Below are 24,649 nucleotides of genomic sequence, written 5' to 3' on the forward strand. Positions count from 1 at the left end.
TTCACAGAGGTGGGAAAATTCTGAACTCGATGAACATTGTTTTATGTAACACCATATGTTCGTGCAGGTCTATGGGTGAAGACATTTATTTTCAATCAAAATATGCACAAAAAAAGGAAACACAAATCTAAAGACACAACAGCAAATAGCTAAGGCGCATATATTTCCTTGTTTAAAATGTTGAATCTGCAAACCACTTTAAATTTGAAAACTAACTAAAAAAGCATCTTAACCTCTTATTCAATGCCTATGAAAGACTTGAGGTTCAGGCAGATTAGCAGATTAGTAACCTGATTGGTCAGAAGGCGTTGATTTATTTTCTATAACAGCAGCTCTGACAGTATGTTTGTATTACAATAGCTAGTCCGAGGGAATTGTTTAGCAGACTTATCTAATATTATGCAGATTAAAAATGTTTCATCATTGATAAGGTGTGGTTTTCTGTAAGGAGACATTTAATTAACATCTGCATTGTCAGTGCTTTGTAACAGTCAGTAATGTTACAGGTTTATTTGTAACATTACAAGATACATTTTGTGTCTTATTAACTTCAAGAGCCTGGTGAACGACTTTTAGAAGATTAAAACACTTCAAGCCGTGTTGTTATAGGAAAATAATCAACTATAGGATGTTAGTAACTCTTGTCTGGCCACATCGCGTCACCTCATCGTTGATTATTTTCCCATAACAGCACAGCTTCCAGTGTTTTATTCCTTACTTATTAATTACATCAAAAACAGATCTAAAGAGTGTATATTCATGTTAAAGAGTAATTCCATCCATCCATTTCCCATACTGCTTATCCTACGGTTGAGGGGAGTTGAGGGTAGCCTGGAGCCTATCCAAGGGGACTTGAGGCACAAGGCAGGGGACACCTTGGATGGGGTGCCAACCTGTTGCAGGGCACAATCGTGCACACACATTCACAAACTACAGACAATTTAGACATGCCAATCAGCCTATACCGCATGTCTTTGGACTGAGAGAAGAAACTGGAGTACCCGGAGGAAACCCCCAAGGCACGGGGAGAGCATGCAAGCTCCAAGCTCCACACACAGCATAACTAACATTTATACAATACAATACAATACATACTAATAAATGCACCAAAATTACACGTGAATCATTTATGCTTTATTTAATATTCATTCTTTAAGGTCCTTCAAAGCAATGCATGTTAAGAGCATGCAAGGTCTGATTGCTTTTGTACACCTTTCTGGCAACAAGCTTCAGAGTGATGAAGGCTATAATCTGATTGGTTCTTCACAGATGTATTCGCAGTTTTATCAAACATTATTAAAGTGTTTTGTGTGAAGCATTTAGTGGTGAGTAAATGAGAATTTGTGTTTGGTCGTCTGCCCTGTCAGTCAAACAACTTCTTTTTCTAAATGTAGGAGGTTCATGACTGTGTGTAATGATGAAATGTAGCACCTTCAGCACCTTCTGCGAAAAACTAGATTGCTTTAAGCCCTCTAGCATTTTTCATCCTAGTCTCTGTAGCATCTGTCATATGTGTGGTAACCACAGACAAACATTATCCTGTACTAAGAAAAGCACAGAAAGCCCATTTACTTAGAATTCACTTATAATGTAAGTCTAAGAGCAGTTGTTAAATATTTAAAATATGTCATTACATAATGCAGCAAAATTGAGGCACTTCTACATTTCTCCCATATAAAAAAAAAGTAGTCCGAGCTCTAAATTAGCAAATAATGCAGATTTAGATTTTAATTTATTTAAAAAATCTTACTCAAAAAATCATAAATGAGTGATACAAGAATATGTTTTGCATAAATGTTTATTGAGTAAAGAATAAAACGCAACGGGGCATGTTGTTATAAGAAAATAATCAACAGGGTGGTGTGATTACTACAGCAATTTGCCAGAGATTAGAATCTCTTGTTTATGACATTAACATTGTGCGATGTCTGTAAAACAAATTACTTTCTGTTATTGCTTACATTTCTAACTCCCTGACTAGCCTCTCTTTTGTCCTCTATTTCATTTGAAGTCAGCACTGGATACTCCTTCTGAAAAATGTTAAACAAACAGGAAAACTTCAGCACATCACTTATTATACATTTTTCTTTTGTTCCGTTTATTATTATGCATGTCTGCTATTCAAGTTTCCATAAATGAGTTGTTATTATAGAAATGATAATGTATTAGAAAGAACGCATTAATTACAATTCAACAGCGCTCTGGTATACAGAGATTTAACAACTACCCTTAGATGTTCATTATGAAGTGAGTCAGGAGTAAACAGGTAAACACATCCATACACACTTCATCAACTGTTCATATTATTATTAGTAATGTTATTAGTGACCTGGCACTTATTTCTAATACAAATTTCTAATACAAAAAATCTACAATCTGCTCTGATGGTGTACAAAAAACCATCTAGTTGGCAAGAAAATAATAAAATACTGTATATTATGTTGTTTTTTTAGCTTGATGTTTATTTAAAAAATTGTTCTACAAATTAAAACATGGTACAAAACTGCACAGATATTTGGTTAGGCACAAGACCACATCAAATACATATTGGGGTGAACATTACAAAAAATAAGAGCAAAATTAATTGGGCAAAAGACAAATAAAATTACAAAAATATTTACACTAATACAGTCTGATATTTGTGAATATAACTATTCGTATGACTTAATTCATATAAAAAGTTATAAATATTATAGTTGTGGATGAGGTTTTAATTCACTCTCACACATTCAGTTACACCGAGCAATTGCAACTGATAATTTAAGCACTTTTTTTTGGTAAATACAGTTGAGGTCTGCAAAAAAAGAGGTATAATTAAAATTGCATTTTGTTTTTTATTTAGTACTGCCCTGAATAAGCCATAAGACACAATAATAACTGAATTTACACAGTGAACCAGTTCAAAAGTGTACACATGCTTAATACGTAATACTGTGTTGTTACCTGGATGATCAATGACTGTTTTTATGTTTTGTGATAGTTGTACATGAGTACCTTGTTTGTCCTGAGCAGTTCCAGCATCTTCTGCATATTTGAAAGCTTTCCAACAGTGGCTATATGATGTTGAGATCCATCTTTTCACACTGAGGACGACTGAGAAACTCGTACACAACTATTACAAAAGGTGCAAACATCCACTGATGCTCAAGAAGGCAACACGATACAGTAAGAGTCAGGGGGGTGTAAACTTTTGAACAGAATGGTCGGTGTAAATTGTTATTATTTTGTAAACATGCAAATATCATATATACCTTCTGAAGGGCAGAACTAAATTAAAAAAATAAGATCTTTAAACAAAATAATAAAAGTTTCAAGGGGAATGAATATTTACCCTCAGTTCACACTAGCAACTGACAAAGCGACAAACCGTCATTCATTGTCTATGTACATGAGCGAAACCAAGCACAATTACAGTGACAGCAACAAGCAATAAACCAACAGTGCGACAAGTGACATTATAATTGAGTTTAATTAAATTCTGTGCAAATTAGATATATCACGATAAAGCGACAAATCCAAACAATTGGCTTGATTTGATTTCTCCAACTAATCCTCACTAATCCTCAGACTAATCCTGCCGTTTATGGTCTCGAGTTTTTTCATTTCCCCGCTCACTACCTGTAATTAGTTCTCGTTTACTGTTAGATTAGCAAAAATGGAAACAAATCTTTGTTTCAAACTTGGTTTCATGGTTTGATGTCATACTTAGCCTCTTATTAAATGTGTATAGAAACATCATGAAGGGAAAAAATAACATTTGGAAGGAAGTAGCATAGATGTTTGGTGCCTCTGGTGAGTTTTTGTAGCTAGAACAGTTAGCTTGCTTTGCTAATCTGCAAACGAATCTAGTACGAAGCCTTGCACGCAACATGTAAATCAAATTTAAAAGGTACACTAAATAATTTTTTTTGTTTAAAATAAACAAAATTTAAATAATGAGTAAGTAAATCATAAATCCCTCTTCCAAACCATGTTTTTGTCTTACTTTGATTCACTGAGGTACGGAAGCCCTAAGCGGCCATGCATTTAAAAAAAAAAAAAAAAAATTCTGTTGTTTTCTCATGATCTCGACTTCATTTTCTCGTGATCTCGACATAACAAAAGCTGTTTTCTCACGATGTAATTTTATTGTGAGAAAATCTGGCACTTTGTGAATGGGACTGGTGTTACATGCACGTTGGCATTTTCTCCATCATAAATGTAATAATTGGCCGCTGTGGAGATGGACTTTATCTCTGCATTAAGACCGAGGGGTGTCCCCTTCTAAAATGTCGGACACTAATGTGGAAGTCATCAATCCTGAAGGGATGACGTATTTTTGTAGACCACCCCAGAAGTTAGTATCACACTGGTTCCCTTGACAAAAAGCCAATAAAAATTTTCCATTGGCTTTTGGATTATTGCAGAAAATATGTGACCAACAAAAGTTTATGATTCTTACATGTTTCATTCATTAAGGTACATAAGATTTTGAAGCGCATATACTCGCCAGAGGTAAAAAACAAAAACCAAAAAAATTATATTAGGCTATAAACGAACTACATCACGGTCGCATGACTTCAACGTCACCACCACTATGCTTTCAATCCGACAACTCTTTCAATCTTTATTTTTAAAAATAAACAAATATAAAAATACAATTGGAAAATACTATAAATTGATAAATCTAGCTACAAGTTAGAACGTTGAGTTACAAGTGTGCGAGTACAAACTCAACGATGATGTAGTAGAGTTTTCCTGTTCGGCGTGATGACGTTTAATGTCCCTGACAACCTCTGTAATCCCATTTAGCCACTTCTTAGCAACCATCTTTTTCAAGACATGTAAAAGCTTTTTAAAAAGTCCTGCGTGGGGTATTACTGATGTATTTTATGGCATAGTATAAAATGTGAACATATATTGAGCTTGTGTTAACCAGAGACCTTATTTCAGGCATTTAACCAAAAAAAAACCCCACTGACTTCAGGATGATGGATGTCCAGTACACAGAAAAATTAAGTCGAGATCACAAGAAAACAGAAAAAACAGAAAAAAGTAATAATGGATGGCCGCTTAAGGCTTCCGTACTATGGTAAGTATTTATATTTTAGACATGTCGGGACGGATTTTGTAGGACATTGCATACGTCATTCGCCCATGCGTGTTTCGTTATATCCATAAAGAGAGAAAATTAGCTCCATCTACTTTATCGCGTGTAAGGTGTGGGAGTAACGTAGGTTATTTGTCACAACGAGTAAAAGAGCAAACCTCCAGGGAATCACTGGCTGTAAAAACAGTCAAGAGAGGTGGAGTTGGATGCAAGTGCAGATTTTCAGTTTTAATGAATACCCAAAACAAGAACTACGAGCAGGCAGCAAAACACTAAGGCAAGACACAAACATGAACAAATACAGAACCCACAGCAATGAAAGACAAACGGAAGTGCAAACTGTGGCTATATACACATAGGTGCTCATTAAGTGAATGTAATTCAGGTGCAGGTGGTCATGTGACCATGATGCAGTGAGGTGCAGTGGCTGCTGGGAACTGTAGTCCAGAGTTCCTTCTCCGATATTACATGACAACAGGCAAAAGGGGAAAGCGACAGAGTCTTATAATAGCTCGGAATACTTATAATTGTTTTCTTTTTTATTCATAGACTGTAGTTATATAGTCATTTGTAATTGCATAAAGTTCAAAGCAGCATTTATACCCCTCATTTATTCATTAAAACAATGAATGTCAGCAAGATTTCTTTTAATGCTTATAATAGTTTGTAATAAAACCTGAATTAACATTGGCTTGGCTTTTCAAACATGGAGACAGCCCAGAGATTTAAAATCTTTTAAAGTGACCTGGAGATGGGTTTTTTCTTGCTCAACAGGTAAGATATTTTATTGAAATGATAGATAGCCATGTAGCTCTCTAACAGTGTTCATTGTAAAGCATTATCTATTGTAAATTGTGTTTTTGGTGAACAAATTATATTATAGAATTCAGGCAGTTTTACTGGGGTTATCTCATACAGTGTAGCAAGTAATAATCTGGAAAGACTTTGGTAATATCAAAGTCTAAAACTGGATTAATGGAATTAACATGGATGAATCACATGAAAATGTATCACTTGAATATGAATCACATGAAAATGAATCTCTGAAAATGAATCACATGTAAATGAATCATACGTAAAAGAATCACATGTAAATGAATAAATAAATTAAAGACGTAAATAGTGTTTTTTTTTAGTTATGAGAAAGATCAATTCACTTCTACTCCAAGTAAAACACATCTGCCACCGCCTGTACCACATTTGACCTTATGAGACTAGCAATCGTTATGTTAACAACTTTTGTAATGTAATTAATTTAAAAGCATCAGTGTTTCCAATTAGTCAAAACCAGGGGCGTTAGCTGGACTGTTAATCATCCAGGGCTGAGCCCAGATTCTTCTCCATGCATTTTTTCCAGTTCAGCTAGTAGCCTAAGTTTTGTTTTATGGAAGCTGGGGTAAATTAGCTGTCAATGTATGACATGATCATAAAAAGCTGGCTTTATCATAAAACTTGCCTCGGGTGTTGTCACTGTTTGTAGGACTACCAGACCGATGAATCATCAAACTTTTCTAACTAGGCTAGTTTCGTGTCGCTAGCCAAGGGGAGGCACAGCTAAGCTATGGGTTTAGCTGCTACATGCAAAGTACATCATCTTTCCTTATGCTCTGCTCATATCATATTCATGTAAACTGGAACTCATATAGATATTTACACAGCTTGTTTTCCTGCTCAGCATCAGAGGATGTTAGAGTTTCAGTTTCAACCATTTTACTGGTTTAAAAAAAAAAAAAACAGGCGCGAACCATATTCATCCACACACACACTGTGTTCTTCCGCAAAATGCATGCAGTTTTATTTTTTTACCACTCGAGGGCCAAAAGTTACATAGTGACTAAACACATTTTAAACTAAAGTGGTGTGTATAAAGTTTGGCTGCATTTCTTATCAGACCAAAACAGTACAATCAATGAAATTAAATCTCTGCACACCAAAAAAGAAAGTAACTACAAGTGAAATTTTACAACTTGCTAGTCTTAATGTCTTTTCAGATTTGCTGCTGATTGCTGGCTTGCACGCTTGTCTTAAAAGTTGCTGCTGTGGTTTAGTGTTTACTTTTTATTTATTTATTTATTTTTTAGATTTCCTTGCATGTTTAAAGATGCACTGTGGCTTTGGATTTGCTGATGTCTTTTTTGGGATTATTCATTTGTTTTGCACTTCAGGTCTTCCGTAGGCAATAAATAAGGAGGCGAGAGGCACTTGAGTGCATTTGAATTTAAAGTGGTGTTTAGAGTCAAAGCTTTAGGGAAATATACCAGCTTTAGCGAGTCGTTGGTGTTCTCTTCACAGAGCACAGTGCATGTCTGTGCTGTTTTTTTTGGAGCAGTGTGGGTGAGAGGAAGATAAAGACAGAAACACAGAGACCTCTTTGAAGTACAACTCAAAAGGCATGTTAATCATGCTGAAACCTTGAACAAAGCTAGCTTTCATGGTGCTTATATGCTGTTTTACGCTTAACAAGATTTTGAGATGTTCTTTCAAAGGTATCCGAGGAAAAGCAATGACTAATCTAATCTGGAATCATAAAAATTTGTTCAATATGATGCCATATTAAAAACATTTTTTGTAACATGGAATTATTAACAGAGATATCAGTGAATAAAAGTGAGTGTAAGCACTTAGAACAGCACAGTGCTAACTGGTTGGTGATTTACTGTATGTCCTTGACTTTTTGTAGAAATAGAGATCAACCATCCAACAGCTAAGAGAATTAGGCTCCACAATCGTCTAAATATATTTATAGTGCCCTCTACTAATATCGGCACGCTTGGTAAATATGAGCCAAGAAGGCTTTGAAAACATAACATTTCCAGTTGACTGGAACTTCTTAATTATTGCCCTAATGGTGGAAATGGGCATTTTCAATGCTTGTGCTATTTTCTTATAGCCACTTCTCATTTTGTGAAGCTCAACAACCTTTTGCTACATATAACAGCTATATTCCTTGGTCTTACCCACTGTTATGAATGACTAAGGGAATTTGGTCTATGTGTTACCTCATTTTTATACCCCTGTGAAACAGGAAGTCATGGTTGAACAATTTCCTGTTCCAGGTGTACTAATGAAAATATAAAATATCAGTGGGAATATACTTCAAATATATTTTTCTCATATGAATTCATAGGGGTGCCAATTATTGTTGCACAATTATATTTAACAACGTTTTTTTATTATTATTGTTGTTTTTTATAAATGTGTGTTTTGTTTGCAGTTGTTTGATATTCATGAAAGCACAGTATTTTTGTGAATTTTTAAACAAAAGATCAAAAGGTTAAATGATAAAGATTTACCAAGGGTTCCAATATTAGCGGAGGGCACTGTACCTACACCCTCTGTGTACTGTAATACTCGTTAGTTCCCTTAACTTACAGCAAATAAAGTTTTTTTTTTTTTTGCAGAGTACATTCTACACTCTGTTTTGCTCTTCATACTCCCTTTCTGCCTTTTTTTTAATGTTTTTATTTAATTATTTATTTCCTCCTCCTTTTTATCGATTGGTAGATTTATTTATCTGCCCTTGGGTCAACTACAATCATAGACACCGCAATTTTCAAGATCGCTATATCTTCTAGAAACTAATATGCATGTTCCAGAGATCGTAGAAAATAAAGATTATAGCCAGCATACTGTTACCTAGTTTGAATGTTTCTCTTTGTTGCTATGCAGTACTTGAGTTTGTTAATCCCTGAAAACTCTCAGTGGTATGTGAATACTACATGCTCTGTGTTGTTGTACTGAACAGGCAGCCTGCAAAACATGGCACTATTTAAAGCAGGCATTTCTGACTGCATGGATTATTAATCTGATTGCAAGTGTTTTCTACTGATGATAGTGTACTAGAGGATGTCTGCTGAGTAACATCCCCACTATGTAATGTGCATGAACGGAACATTTAAATCTGTTTCTATTTTTTTTTTTTTTTTTTTTTTTTAAGTTACTTTTAACTGAAACTGACAGGCACAAAGGCCACACCTCCTTCACTGGGTCAGATATGCACTGAGGCCATAACAGAGACCATGCCTACTTTACTGAGGCTGAAAGCACAGAGACCATATGTCCTACACTGGGGATTGATATGCACAGAGGCCATGTCTTCTTTACTAGGACTTTCATGCACTCAGGACACATCAAGCACAAACATTAATCTCTCATAATTCCTACCAAAAACTCCTACCTTACTTTTTATTTATCACTGAAAGCTGGCTCATGCCTGAGCATAGGCCTCCTTTCTGAACTCTCTCCTGTAAACTGCAACTATTTTAGCTGCACCAGAACCTCTAGTCGGGTTGGGGTGTTGCTGTTGTTTTTAATGATTATTATGTAAAAACTACCTAGCCGTTTGCTCTGTGTACTTATTTATAGACCACCTAAATAAAATAAGGACTTCTTAAAGGAGCTTTCAGACTTTTTATTTTATGTTGTCCCTAGCACTGATAACCTTCTGATTCTTGGTGACTTCAATATACATGTATGCTGTCCTTCAAAGCCTCTTGTGAGAGATTTTAGAGAACTTATAGACTCAAAACCAGCACTGTTCTATCTAGCTTTAAACATGCCATAGTCCAGCCACTACTTTACAGACCTACCTCAAAATGACCATTTTTATCAAAAGTATTGGAGAAAGTCGTACTGTCTCACCTTTCTCATTACCTGCGGAGTGCCACAGGGATCCATTCTGGGTCAGAATTTATTTTCTTTATATTTGCTCCCTCTTTGTTCCATTTTTGAGCATCCCAAGGTTTTCAACCATTGTTATGTGGATGATACATAGCTTTACCTCCAATTAAAATCTGGAAAAAAATTTGTTTACTCCGCTGTTAGACTGTCTACGGGACTTAAAAGGCTGGATGGAGGACAATTTCCTCCAGCGAAATGAGAAAAAGACTGAAGCAATTCTTTTTGGTCCTTCACATTTGATAGAAAGTCTTACAGTTGAAATCAAAATTATTCAAACCCCATTGCAAATCAGTTTTATTGTCAAAATCAGACTTTCAGCTGTTTGTAATGAAAAAATCAAATGGAAGCAGTTGAAATAGTTCAACACAACAAATGCTTCAAGTGGTTTCCCCAAATTCAGCTGAAAATGCACCTTATAATGACTTCTTCTCTTTCACTGGAACTTACATGCACACTGACCACACCTCCTTCATTGGAACTGACATGCACACTGACCACACCTCCCTCATTGGAACTGACATGCACACTGACCACACCTCCTTCATTGAAACTCACATGCCCACTGACCACTCCTCCTTAACTGAAACTTGCATGCACAATGACTACACCTACTTCACTTTAATTGATTTGAACCCTGGCCATGGCTCCTTCTTTGTAACTGATATGAACCCTGGCCACGCCTCGCCACAACAACAGCCACAATTTGTCCACTGAAATTGACAGGCATGGTTACACCTCTATATACTACTGCATATATAAGGAGTAATATAAATGTATATGATTTAATGACTTGGTTAAAAAAGATCTTAGAAGAATTTAATTGATGCAAGCCCTACTTTTCAGACACTTCATTCAGATCACGCTCCTCTCTCAGCTTGAAGCACTTTATTGTTGCTTTTTCTCTTTGATGAGTATTCATTCATTAGAAACAATGCATTTTCTATGCAAATTAAGTTAAGGCAATTAAACTTGTCATTGCTTTTCTCCAGACATAGCGTACAATTAGCAAAGCTCCCTGAATTCATGGGTCCTTTTTCCGTCAGAGACGGATATTGTGTTTAATTAGGTCAATTACACCTTGTCAGGCATTACAAAAGGAAGTGCATGGATCAGAGGTTTAAACCCATTAAAACGACCTCAGCTCACCCCCACCTCCTAATGAAAACGATGTAAAGCATAAGACAAGACAAGAAGAAGAAGAAGTTTTATTTATATGGCGCCTTTTCAAAGCTCAAGGTCACTTTACATAGTATATATCAGATACATAAGATAGATACAAATACATACAACACAAATGTAAAAAAAAAAAAAAAATCTTTGAAAATACAATTCAGATAGATGCGTTTTTAGCTGGGTCTTGAAACTAGGCAAAGAAGTGATGTTACGGAGATTAAGAGGTAGTGAGTTCCACAGTTTTGGAGCAGTAACACAAAATGACCTTCCACCTGCAGTGGACAGCCGAAATCTAGGAATGGACAAAAGGCCAACTTCTGGTGAACTAAGGGACCGAGTAGGGCAGTATGGATGAAGTAGGTCAGACAAGTAGGGAGGGGTAAGACCATTTAGTACTTTGAAGGTTAGAAGCAGTATCTTAGTATCTTGGACAGTAGAAGGTCATTAACCACATGAAGAAGAGCAGTTTCAGTCCTGTGAGATGGATGAAATCCAGACTGGAAAGGTTCAAAGAGACCATTTTCATGGGGTCTAAATAAGACCTTAATTGCTTTGTGCGAGGGGAAATCATGACCTCCCCCCCCCCCCCCCAAAGGCGCTACTCCCGGAGTGCCAGAAAACACTCCCTCCCCTGGCGGTCCTGGCCCTCTGGGCAAAATGTCTTCACAGCCCCTCAGTTCCCGAGGCAGGCATTGTCCCACAGATAGTAGGCTCCTCAAAGAGCAGGCATGAGGCTAGGTTAGGTTCACCGGGGTCCCTAGGCGGCACCCAGGTGTGGGAAGCTGGATTGTCAGCTTCGGTAGAACAGGAAGGCAGAGCAACATCCTCAGCAGAGCAGAAAGGCAGAGCGATGTGTCAGCAGACTCAGGTGTAAGCATAAAGTTGTTGGTCATGACGTCGACCTCAGACTGGAACAGGGCTTGAGAGGCCGTCTCATCGACCTTGGACAGAAACATGGTTTGAGAGGCCATCTCATCGACCTTGGTCAGGAACATGGCTTGAGAGGCCGTCTCATCGACCTGGGAGAGGATCATGGCTTGAGAGGCTATCTTGTTAACCTCGGACAGGAACATGGCTTGAGAGGCCGTCTTGTCGACTTTGGACAGGAACTTGCTCTCTGAGGTTCAGGTGTGGAGCAGTCTCTTCCACACTGAAGAGAGATGACATGATATTTCCAGCCTAGCTTGAATGCAAAGCAATGGGTACTGCACAGCCAGCAGGAGGAAAGAAGCTCAAGCCTGAGCAGGAAGCCATGTTCCCCATGAAGCTAGAACCACTCTCCGCGAGGTTCGAGGGGGAGCAAAGTTTTCCATGAGGCCAGAGGGGGAGCAAATCTCTCCGTGATACATGAGGGGGGAGCGATGTCCTCTGTGGAGCAGGAAGGGGGAGCAACATATGGCGCAAAGCAAAGAAAAGGAGCAATGTCTTCAGCGGAGCATGGAGGCAGAGGGATGTCCTCAGCAGAGCAGGGTGGCAGAGCGACGTCCTCAACAGAGCATGGAGGCAGAGCGACGTTCTCAGCAGAGAATGATGGCAAAGCAACGTCCTCAGCAGAGCAGGATGGCAGAGCGATGTCCTCAGCTGAGCAGGAAGGCTGAGCAACATCCTCAGATGAGCAGGAAGGTGGAGCGATGTCCTCAGTGGAGTAGGAAGCTGTAGCAATGTCCAAAGTGGAGCCTTGCATAGTGACAACGATCGAGGCGGAGCAGGGAAGAAAAGCGGAGCACTTGACTGCACCGGGAGGTGGAGCAACGTCTTCAGCTGAACAGGGAGACAGAGCGGTGTCCTCAGACAAGCAGGGAGGCTGAACGATGTTCTCCATCGACTCGGCAGGTTGGACGAGATCCACAGTGGGGGAAGGAGGGTGGGAGATGGTTCCAGACTGGTTGGAAGGCTCCTCCTTTACATTACCCATGGTGCAGTACATCATGTCGAGTCACTCCTGGTTGGTTCGAATTAAGGAGAATTTCCCCTCCTTCTCCTACCTCGGCTTTTCCCTTTCATATAAGGCTTCTTGACCTCGGAATAATTCTGCTGCATCCATAGTGCGGCGAAGTATTCTGTCACGTATTGGACGCTAAGGTTAGGATGCAAATGCAGATAAGAGCTTTATTGAGGAGAGACAGGCAGACAAATCCAAAACATGAAACACAGGTGTGGTCAAAAACAGGCAAAGGGTCAAGCGATTGGTAAACGGGCATAAACGAGGCTAATCGAGAATCAAATAACAAGGATGAGAATAGGATGAAAACTATGGCATGTAAACGAGGAACAAAGTCTTCGTACGGTGGAAACACTCATGCGATACTTCATCCCGAACAACAAGACATGAGGGGTTTAAATACTAAACCTAATCAGGGGTGAAACACAAAACAGCTGAGAACAATGATACATAAGGGAAACAAACAATGACAATACAGGGGTGGAGACAGGACATAAACCATAACAAAACACACATGTCAAAAGTAAACAAAGTCAGTGTCACTGAAAAACATTGAAGCGTGCTTGCTAACCCTAGCTATTTCAATGCTAGGTATTCAAAAGATGCAACATCATGAAACTCAATCTCTGATATTTTAATATTCTCACTGCAAACTATAGCCATCTCTACGATGTGGGTGTGGTTTAGAAAAATAGATATACCCTGGTGGTGTAAGGAGGTTTAAATTCAGGAAGTCATTTGGCACCTACCAAGTCTCAGTCAGAAGTAACATGTCCAGTTTTGCATTGATGATTATGTCACTTAGCAAGGCTGCTTTATCAGTCAAAGAGCAAGTGTTCAGCAGAGCACACCGCAGATCAGGAGATGCAGTTTTGTAGTTGCCATAGTCAGGATCGATACGTAATGACCTCAGATTTTCATAGCTGATTACACATTTTTCCTGCTGCGTACTCTTTACCAGGAGCATGGGTGTTAGTACAAATTACAGGAATGTTGTTTGGAGATGTGTAGTGAAGAGACCAAGGTATTTTCTGCGGCCAGTGTATGTAGCGGGGGCTGCGTAAAATTCCAAGTTGTTTACACCATTAATAAGTGTCCGGGGCCAAACGAAAAACTTCTTATAAAGACCTAAGCTGAGTAGCAGAGCACTGTAGAGCCATGTTAGGAGAAGAGATTTAATTAAAGTCAGCCAAAAGCAGTCCAAAAAGACAGAAGAACAAAACTTGAGAGTAGAGAGTGGAGACTCGCTGTACCAGATGTCGGATAGGAAATGGAGACAAATGGAGGGGGCTCGCAGCCGATCAGTGTGACAGGATCACCAGAACCACAAAATCCAGGTCAGTCATCCAGTTTGTCTGAGTGGTCCAAGTTCAGGTCTATCAAGCTCAAGACAAGCTCATCCTCGAACAGCATTGATACTGACTTCAGAACAGCAGCAGGGATGACGATTGGTACAAATTTCACACTGTCTCAGTTAAAATGCCAAAGTGACACATTTTTATGGTTTATGGGCTGCTGAGTGGTGCTCCAACAACATTAAAAAAATTTTATATGAAACCACAATACAAAATTGTTGTCAATAAAACCCATTACATCTTACTGTTGCTTTTGACCTGGACTGCTCAATATATCATAAATTATTATTATTTTTTTTTTTTACCACAGTTGAGGATGCAATATACTAATAAGCCTATTAGCCAATCCTGAAGGAGTAAGCCCACTCTCAACCATGCTCCAGTATTTCTGTGTATTTGCATTGTTTCACACAAAGTGCAACATTTTAGTCCAAATAATGCAGGCAGAATTTTAACTTCGAACACTTCAGCAGTGGGGTTTTAAACACTGCAGGGTAACTATACAGGGTGTCCCAAAAGTCTCCATACATAAGGGACTATGTTTGCCAGCACCACATTGGTTGTGCCTTTGTCAGTGAATGTTTGAGAATCTCCACTATTTGGGTGGTCTGCAACACTTCTAGACTTTTTTGAAATTTGTTAAGGAGTTTGGCAACAGTATTGTGTGTAATGTGCTTGCCATGTTTCTTGTTAAAGTCCATCGCAACCTTGCGACAGCTTCCTGATCCAGCCATGAGAATGATTTCAATATGTTCTTCTTTTGTCAAAAGCATTCTTAAATGCTATCTGAAAATATATATATATATAAAATAAACTAAGTATGAAAAATTTTGGAAGACATTTTGCTAAGTGTTCATTTAACCCTGTGTATAGAGACTTTTGGGACACCCTGTAGTATAGAACATTGGTACAGATCTATCTATCTTTCCCCTGTTATGCGTTGTTAATTGAATCAAGAATACAGAAATAGAGAAGTCAAGAGCAGAAGGAGAAGGGAGAGAAAATGAGGGACAGGTGCATGGGTGGAGATAGAGTGTCAGAGACTAAAGGATGGAAGCAAGGAGGCAGAATAAATGAGAGATGAAGTGACAGAAAGACACATGAGATTTAATTTTAAAAAGTTGGGGGGGGGGGGGGGGGGTTCCACAATTGAGTGAATTGTAAGGGCAGTTCACTCAAAGAGGCTGCGTAATTGTATTATCAGGTGCGATTAAAAGACAGAGATGATCCGATGCTTGTTATGTTGTGTTTGAATGACTCCCCGCCGACACTGCTTCACGTCTTCACAACGCAGAAGTGGCAGTTTTATAATTGGTGTCTAAGCGGCAGTTACGCACTTAATGCTGAGATACACTGGGTACACTAACATGGAGCCGAGTTACTGTTACCACCCTGAGGGTGATTATTTTCCTATAACGGCATGTCCGGAAGGGTTTTATGCCTCTTATAACACAGCAATTTGCCAACACATGAACACATGAACGATCACAAGCCTCTTTTTTGTCTCTTGAGGTTGACAACAATACACCTTGTCCTACCCAGAAACCATCAAATGCAGTACTTTGTCCTAAAGTTGCAGCTTTACCTCTTGTCTGTTACAAAGCACTGGCACTCGAGACTCCTAACAATACTAAATAACGATTATAAGATTTTATGTTTTCCCTTGTTAAATGACAATTCATTTATTTTTAGTCTTAGATTAAATGTGGAGCATCCGACATACAAGTGAATGTATAAATTGTTACTATAGAAACAATTACATATTAGAATGAGTGGATTAATATTAAAACGGTGATTTGCTTTGCAGCCAGAAGTACTGTCAGAGCTGCTGTTATAGAAAAGTAATCAAACACCTAATTAATTAAACACCTTCTATATACAGTAGTATATAATTTATAATGAGGTATAATGACTATCAACATGCACAATGAGGTGTGAATAAATAGATCCATAGTGTGTATTTGGGTGTGATAATGACACAATTAAAATGATAGTAGGGTAAAAACTCAAATAATTATCCTGCCTTGTTCTATAGATGATAACAAGGAGATTGGAACGTTTTATTGTCTGATCACACTTTGTACAGTTTCATTTCATTCTCACTCATGAAGGCAACAGCAGAGTTTTTTCTTCTCACAAAGGTTTAAAGGCACAGTATTTCAGAATTTTCTGGCTCATTGGGTAGAATCTAGTAGATGCCCTGTCCTTTCTAAAAAATGTGCACAATTACTGCTCTTCTATACCAACGCCTTCTATACCAAACTGTCTCTTTTAAATATGGGATGCTTTATTTACATTATGGTATTTTATTTAGAATTTTGACCCAGACTTGCTGTAGACAAGCCATAGCTTTGTTGAACCCTGAATATTGTGCAGCTCCAGTCTTGGAGGAACAGAAACCTTACTGTCAGTCTGGTTTATTCAGACACATAATCTTAATGTGGGTGCAGAAACCAGATCGGACCACATGTTCTGATCTGATACTGTTGTAAAACCTGACAGTGTGTTTTATAAGCCCAGTGCTACCTTCTTGTTAGTTGACTCAGTGGTGCTAATCCTCACCTAGCTAGTGTATATTGTCTGTAAGGCTCTTTTCACACTTTTTTTTTTCACAGCAGAGCTTCGAAAATTCTAAGTTCAACTCTTCAGCAAAGTGCTGAGTCACATCCAGTGTTTTTTGACCTCACGACAAATCAGATTGCAAGTTGGGGGACAAATAAGAAAAACAACCATGGAGGACAAAGTAGTGGTATAAAACTTGTTCGTGAACGATTATGAGTGGGTTTATGAGATGAACATTTAATTGCCAAAACAGTGGTGCAGAAGGTAGCATTTTGCCTCATAACTCCAGGGTCTATGCAGTTTCCTCTGGGTTTCCTCTGGGTTTTCTGGTTTCCTCCTACCTCCAAAAACACCCAGATGCAATTTATCTTAGCCAATTCACATACTTTCATGTTTTTGGGAAGTGAGAGGAAATTGGAGAACCTGGACAAGCAGACAGTCCACACAGACAGTAACACAAGCACATGATTGAACCCTGGGACCCTGAAGCTGTGAGGTTTAGATTTTTAAAATAAAAACAAATGTAAATACAAACATTACTATTTAATTAGAATTTCTGAGTGAACATTCATATATTTAATACAACTCACATTTTAATTTAAATATCCTTCCATAGGTTCATGACTGAGATTAAAAACATTCTGATTGAGATGCACAGGACAGTAACGCTGTTCTTGTTCATGTCACCAAGCTTTGATTGCCTGATTCATGATTTATTGGCTGTGAAATGGACATGACGGATGCCACATCCATGTTCAGGCTTTTACATGATTTGGTAACTCGTGCTTTGAAACACAGTGTAATTATTTCTCTCTCTCTCTCTATCTCTAGCGCTCACTTTTATCTTTATTACAGTGAATTTATAGATATTGAGAATTCACTGTGCATGTGCTGTATCCTTTCTCATCTCTGGACACAGAGCTCGATACAGAGCTCGGTATCTGTCTTTGGTCTATAAAAGAGAGAAAGGAGATGCAGAGATGAAAGCATGGGCGAGACTGTGGCTCATTCAGTCCTCACTATGAGCTGGTTCTCTGTCTGTGTGCCATAAATCACAGAGCAAACATCCATCGAGAGCGTCCAAACAGCATGAATGGAGGAGAGAGAGAGAGAGAGAGAGAGGGGAAAGAAACAGAGGGAGATATGCATGAGAGTAGACGATGGTAGGGATATATAGTGAAGTGAAGAAGAGGAGGAGTGTGAGTGAGATCATGAGATGAATGGATGTACACAGGGAAGAGTGTGAGAAGAAGGAGGAGAGTGAGTGAGATGATGGGATGAATGGATGCACACAGAAGAGTGTAAGAAGAAAGATGAAGAGAGACACATGGCAGGAGATAGAGGGAAGAAGGGGGGTTATTGGGGAATGAGGGAGAGGAAGAAATGAGAAACGGAAAGAGGAGAAAGTAAGACAAGACAAGAAGGAAGGACAAAGGGAAGGAGAATAAGTGAAAGAGAGACAGGGTATTAGGGAGGATGATGGAAGAGCAGATAATAATTCTCACTGTTTGTTTAGAGAGATGTACTGATGCCATGGCTACCCAACTCTATTCCTGGAGATCTTTTTTTTGCAGTATTTATCTCCAACTTTAACATAGCTGATGGTTGGCTGGGTGGTTAATCAAGGGCCGTGTCTCAAATCGCATACTGAATGTATGTAGGTCACAGCAATGAAGTAGTGCATGTGTTTATCTTTTATAGTACAGACTGACAGTACCCCAAGCTCACGCTTGAGGCTTTTACCTGGGCCTTTACCACCATTAATTCCATCATTCTTAAGCTTATTGAAATTCTTTTCATTTGTATAACAAGATAGTTTAAAAATCATGGGGAAACACTAAACTTTATGTACACTGGACTCTGGCATTTTACTTAGTATTGAAGATCATTTACAACTAGATATAGAATCTGAATTCTAGTATTGGGTTAGGGGTTGCAATAATAACTGGTAATAACAATTAGGACACAGTTAATGCTATAGCTACAGTAACTGTTTTTTTTTTTAATGTGAACTGATATGGGCATGGTTTATTTCTTGTCATGATGATGTTCTCTGATATTCAGTAATTGTTATAGCCAGCATGTTATTAAGACAAACTAACAGTAGTTACTTTAACTTTTAACAGGTAACTAACATCTTTGGTATTTTGAAAGCTACACAATATGGTCAAAAGTATGTGGACATCTGAACATCACACCCATACGTATTTGTTGAACATCCCATTCCAGATTTATTCCCCCTTTACTGCTATAATAACCTATCCATTTTTCTGGGAAGGCTTTCCACTAGATTTTGGAGTGTGGCTATGAGGATTTTTTGCTCATTCAACCAAAAGAGGACTAGCAAGGTCAGGCAGGAGACCAGTTCATCCCAAAGGTGCTCAGTGGGGTTGAGGTCAGGGCTCTGTGCAGGACTAGGGCTGCACAATTAATCGAATATCGATCGCGATTACGATTTTGACTGCCCACGATTAAATGAACATGATCGACTGTGATATTGCCGTTTAAAGTTCGTCCTCCGCTCATAGAAAACTCCACTACAGATCAAATCAAGCACTTCCTAAATTTGCAGCCAATCACTATAGAGTGGCACAGGGATGACGTCATTTTGTAATGCCAAAACCCGTAATGGAGTTACCATTTTAGCGCTCGAGCTGCCAGTTTCGCGGCGAGCTCCAGCGCTTGCACGAGGGGAAATCATGACACTAGCACGATGCTAAATGGCACTACAGAGGTTGTCGGGGACATTAAACATCATCATGCCAAACAGGAAAAAACTTTGCACATAAACTCAGGGCTCTATAGTGCAACCATTTCACTCACATTTGCAACTGAAAAGTACTTTGTGCGACTGTGAATAAATATTTATTTGCATCGGTGCGAGTGACCTGTTCGGAGATGTATAATACAATTGGAATAAAAATTACAGGAAGTCCAAAATGCATCTACACCAAGCAACAGTTACTTTCACACTGCTTTTCATCACCTCAGTCAACCAAACAAGTGTGGAAATACTGCAGAGAAGCCATTATGATGACAAGAGTAACACTGAACATCATCTGCTTCTCTCAACTTCCCAATCTCACAAACCGCCATCTTTTATTGATCCCGCAAAATGACCTGAACTTCGACCTGCTCGTGTAGACACAGCGGCATCGGGCAGAGTAAATTAATAATAATGCTAACGCTACAAGGTGGGTTTAATTCAAACTTCTTTATGATTGGTGAGGAATTCACGCTCTTCACTAACTCAAAAACATGGTGTAGTCACATCATTTAAACTTAACGTTGCCAGATATCATCAGAAAAGTCAACTTCAGTTTCCATGTTTTGATTCAGTCCCCCAAAAAGCAATATTATCAGCAGACGTACTGGGGAAGCGATGTAAAGGGAACAACTGATAAACAAACAATCAAACAGAAAACTAATAAAATGTAAAGACAGAAAATGTGCTTAGTTATAAATAAACCATTTAATATAAAAAATAGATATTGTAATAACTTCATAAAATATAAATAAAATGAGAAATGAAATGATGTTTAATTACTATGGGTTGCATTTAATATCAATTTGACATTAAGATAAGTTCGCTATCTCCTTAGAAAGCTATTAGCCTTTTTCCTAATATGGATCATGTTTGTGTTAATCTACTTTTAATTAGGACTGTTGTTTAAGATATTTAAAAATAAATATTTTATGCTTGTTTATTTATCAATTAACCAACAGTATTTCTCATTGCTATTATTTTAATTCAGTTAACAGTGACCATGAGCAGAGAGCTTACATTTAACTGTTTATGATAGACCTCCTGATTAAAGCTTAAACAAAAAGATTGGTATCTGGATCGGTTTCGGTCTTAAAAATCCCAAACGGTGCATCCCTAATGAACACCATTACACTAAAGCGCTTTGCATCTGACAGGTAAATGAACTCACCCAATCACATCCTATATAAGATTATTTAGATATATACACAATATACACAGAGTGGTTTGAGAACTGACTCCAGCCCAGAACCATGACAGTGGGAAATGTCTAATATTGTAGCTTTAAATATATTTAAGAGGAGTAGACTTCAAACACTGAACATTGAGCTTTATTGTATTTGTTTACAAGGTGGAACAGGTTAACTGTTGTTTTTTTGCAAACAAATTAAAATTAAATTAAAATTAACTGAAAATATTAAATGTAGTTTATCAGAAGGTAAATTAATTTGTCATGGCTCACACTATGTTCCTAAATTCTGTCATAATTGACATGCTCAAGTTTTCTCATGCCTACTTGTGCGTTATATTGTGGCACATTAATGTTACCATCTCTAAAAAAAAACAAAAACAACAACAACAACAAAAAAACTCAACTTCAACTGTGCTCCTAAATTTTTGTAATTATTATTAAAGAAATTGTCTTGCGTCTCTCCTCCTGTAAACACTGTTATTGCCTTTTCTGCATACACCTGAATTGTTTTCATTTGGGTGCATATTGTTATATTTGATTTCATATTTTAATTTGGTTGATGGCATTTTCATTTTTACTTATCCTATATTTTGGGTACTATTTTATTTATGTTTGGCTTCTATGAGATGATGCACTTTAAGGATCAGTCTAATTTGATGCAAAGATTTGTACATTAGCAGGAATGTAGCACAACCTGGAGGTGAAAGCAGCGGTCTGTTTATTTAAATGTGAAAGTGCAATAAAAATATGTTGTCACTAAAATCAATGAATAATCGTGATAAATAATCGAGAACTCAATATTGATCAAAATAATCGGGATTATCATTTTGGCCATAATTGTGCAGCCCTATGCAGGACACTTGAGTTCTTCCACTACACCCTTGGCAAATCATGTCTTCATGGAGCTGGCTTTGTGCACAGGGGCATTGTCATGCTGGAACAGGTTTGGGCCTCTTAGTTCCAGTGAAGGGACATTGTAATGCTGTAGCACACAAAGGCATCCTGTTCAATTTTGTGCTTCTGACAGTTTGAGGAAGAACCACATATGGGTATGATGGTCAGGTGTCCACATACTTTTGGCCAAATAATATGTGTTTTGTGTTCATTTACGCTTCTTTCATTATTGTAAATAACAAATTTTGTAAAAGTTTTTTTTTAATTATTTGATATGCATGAGATTGATAAACTTCTCTATAACATAGATGTAATATATACAGTATAGAAACGTAGTTATCTCATTTATACAATGGAGCAGGTTGGTGGTACTAGGATTTGAACTCACAACCTTCAATCAGAAGTCCAATGTCTTAACCAGAGACCTATCATTGATATGCAGTGCAAGTCAACATGAAGTCGTGTTAGGTCAAGGGAAATCCCCCCCAAGTTTTTTTTTCAGCGGCTAGGGTTGTAAATCTCTTTTTTAACATGTTGATAAAAGGGTACTTTAAAGAACTTTTGACTAACAGTTTGTTGTTGATGTTGCTGTGTGCTGCCTCCTGTTGTAAGTTGATTTGGGAAAAGTGTCTGCCTAATGAATAAATGCAAATGTACATGATGTAAATGAGTATACTGGATGAATGACTTATGCTCTTGCTAGTTTCATTTCCTTTGGGATTAACCAAATCATTAATATTCCAGCTTGGATACATAAAACAGAACATTATACGTTATGACACTGCTTCGCTGGTACATTGCGTGTGCAGCAGAAAGTACTGCAGCAGAATGATCATCATAAATACAATGTTTTTTTGAGCTGCTATTAAATTATGTGAAAAATTCCGCACAATTTTTTTGAAACCACGGCGCTGTTGGATTCTTGATTCTGACTGGTCAGAAGGTGGTGCTTATTTTTCCATAACTGCATCTCTGTGTCAGATAATGCAGAATGGATGCAAAAGCAGTTTAATGAGAGGCAGGTAGACAAATCCAAAACGATATGCAGAGACAGTGTCCAAAAACAGGCATGGGTCAGGTGATGAGCAAACAGTACAGACCAGGCGAGGCAAACATTTCAATCAATAAACAGCCGAGATGTCAAAAACTGGAACAATACACACTGCGGTGAAAGAAAGTCTCGGTAAAGATCAGGCGGTTAAACACTGAACGATACAAAGACGCACGAGAGGTTTAAATATACAAACTAATCTAAGGGAGAAACTGAAACAGCTGTGGACAATGACGACACAATAGGGAAACAAACAATCATAATACAGGTGTGGTGACAGGACAGAAACCAAAACAAAAACACGTGTGAACATAAACAAAGTCAGTGACAACACGTGCACTGTCCACTTCAGGCAGTTCACATGCGCTGAATGCTCTGGTACTCTGTGGGAGGGGATGTGCGTGACACTCTGATAGTTCTGATTGTAATTTAAACTACGGGTTTATATTAATGCACTCTTTCTAATATACTATCGTTTTTATAGTAACAACTAATTTATCCACCACGTAAATGGATTTAAAAATCCTGTTTAATCACTGATTTGATATAAAGTTTTCTGTATGCAGATGTTTATTTTTTGAAGGGGTCACCAGTGTCGGCACATTGTTACACTCAGCATTTTTATGAAAACTTAACTTCCATCCATCCATCCATCCATCCATTATCTGTACCACTTATCCTTATTGGGTTGCAGGGAACCTGGAGCTCATGGTTTCTCCATCACATAAACTGCATTTTTTAAAGTCTTATTAACTTCAAGACAGAGAAAAAAGAGAGGCCGGGTGATGGAAAACTTCAGTAAATTCATTTAACTCAAATATCGTATGTGTTTCTTATTTATTTATTTTCATAAATTGTTTACACATTCAGTTTATACTTTATTACTCACTTTATAGGTTTACAGGTAACTATTGTGCATTCGAAGATTTAGAAACTAGTAGAAATTTTTTTTGTGTGGTTTTTGCCTCAGTTTAATACATGAGATGCTTCAGATAAAACCATGTATTTTTGAACAATCACAGTTGTGTTGTTGCAGTTTCAAAATAACTCATTGTTGTATTTATGTATTTACATAATGTTACTTCTTACAGGAAAATACATCCATACCGGATCCAGATGGAATTGTGAAACCCATCACACATTGGATTTCGATTTGAATTTGCTTGTACTCATAGTGTTAAAACTCAAATAACAAGCTATTCTGTTTCTGTGGCCAGATGTGTCGGTGAGCCTGCTGTCATTGATGGTGACTTCCTGTGGCCTGGCTCTGTTTGGTGTCTCGCTCTTTGTGTCATGGAAGCTGTTCTGGGTGCCATGGCGCGACCGTTTCTGGCCCTCCAGCCTGAAGGAGCAGCAAGGTGAGCAGCAGCCAGTGCTGACAGAGGAGGAACTTTTGGAGCGCGAGTACAGCGCCGATTTCTTCAAGGACACTTGTGCCACACTGGTGCCTGAGTCAGCCATGAAGATCAGCCACACATCACCGGACATCCAACTGGAGGCGCAGACCAAAGCCAATGAGCACAACCACATGCACATTGCACGTGTTCAGAGGCAGATCACCGACCCCACTTCATCTGTCCGGTAAGCCCCTGCGTTACTTCGCTGAACTGAATTGAATTTAATCATCTTTAAAGAATATTTGTCCTGAAGGATTGTTTGGTTGCTGGACATCAATTATCATCAATTATCATCAGAAAGCAAATACATACAAAAAAGCGACAGTATGTACATTGATGTTTGTCCCAGACATTCACATCAAATTTAATAATTTGGCCAAGAGAGGTTTTCTGTCTAAAGGGCAGTGGTGGCTCAACAGCTATGGCTCTGGATTACTGATCAGAAGGTCAGGTGTTCATGCCCCAGCACTGCCAGGCTACAACTGTTGGGCCCTTGAGCAAGGCCCTTATCCCTCTTTGCTCCAGGGGAACTGCATCATCTCTGACCCCA

At 38.2% G+C, this 24,649-nt stretch overlaps 1 protein-coding gene across 2 annotated transcripts in view; it reads left to right on the top strand.

Moving 5' to 3' along the window:
* syt9b (synaptotagmin IXb) overlaps window positions 1–24,649 on the top strand; it is a 55,049-nt gene that overhangs the window by 4,268 nt on the left and 26,132 nt on the right. For both annotated transcript variants that reach the window (XM_053631376.1, XM_053631375.1), the window contains exon 2: window positions 23,920–24,283. In XM_053631376.1, the coding sequence (XP_053487351.1) occupies window positions 23,920–24,283 (364 nt within the window). The remainder of the gene's footprint in view (window positions 1–23,919; window positions 24,284–24,649) is intronic.

Source organism: Ictalurus furcatus, chromosome 8 (genome assembly GCF_023375685.1).
Source record: "Ictalurus furcatus strain D&B chromosome 8, Billie_1.0, whole genome shotgun sequence".
In the NCBI taxonomy this organism is placed as follows: domain Eukaryota; kingdom Metazoa; phylum Chordata; class Actinopteri; order Siluriformes; family Ictaluridae; genus Ictalurus; species Ictalurus furcatus.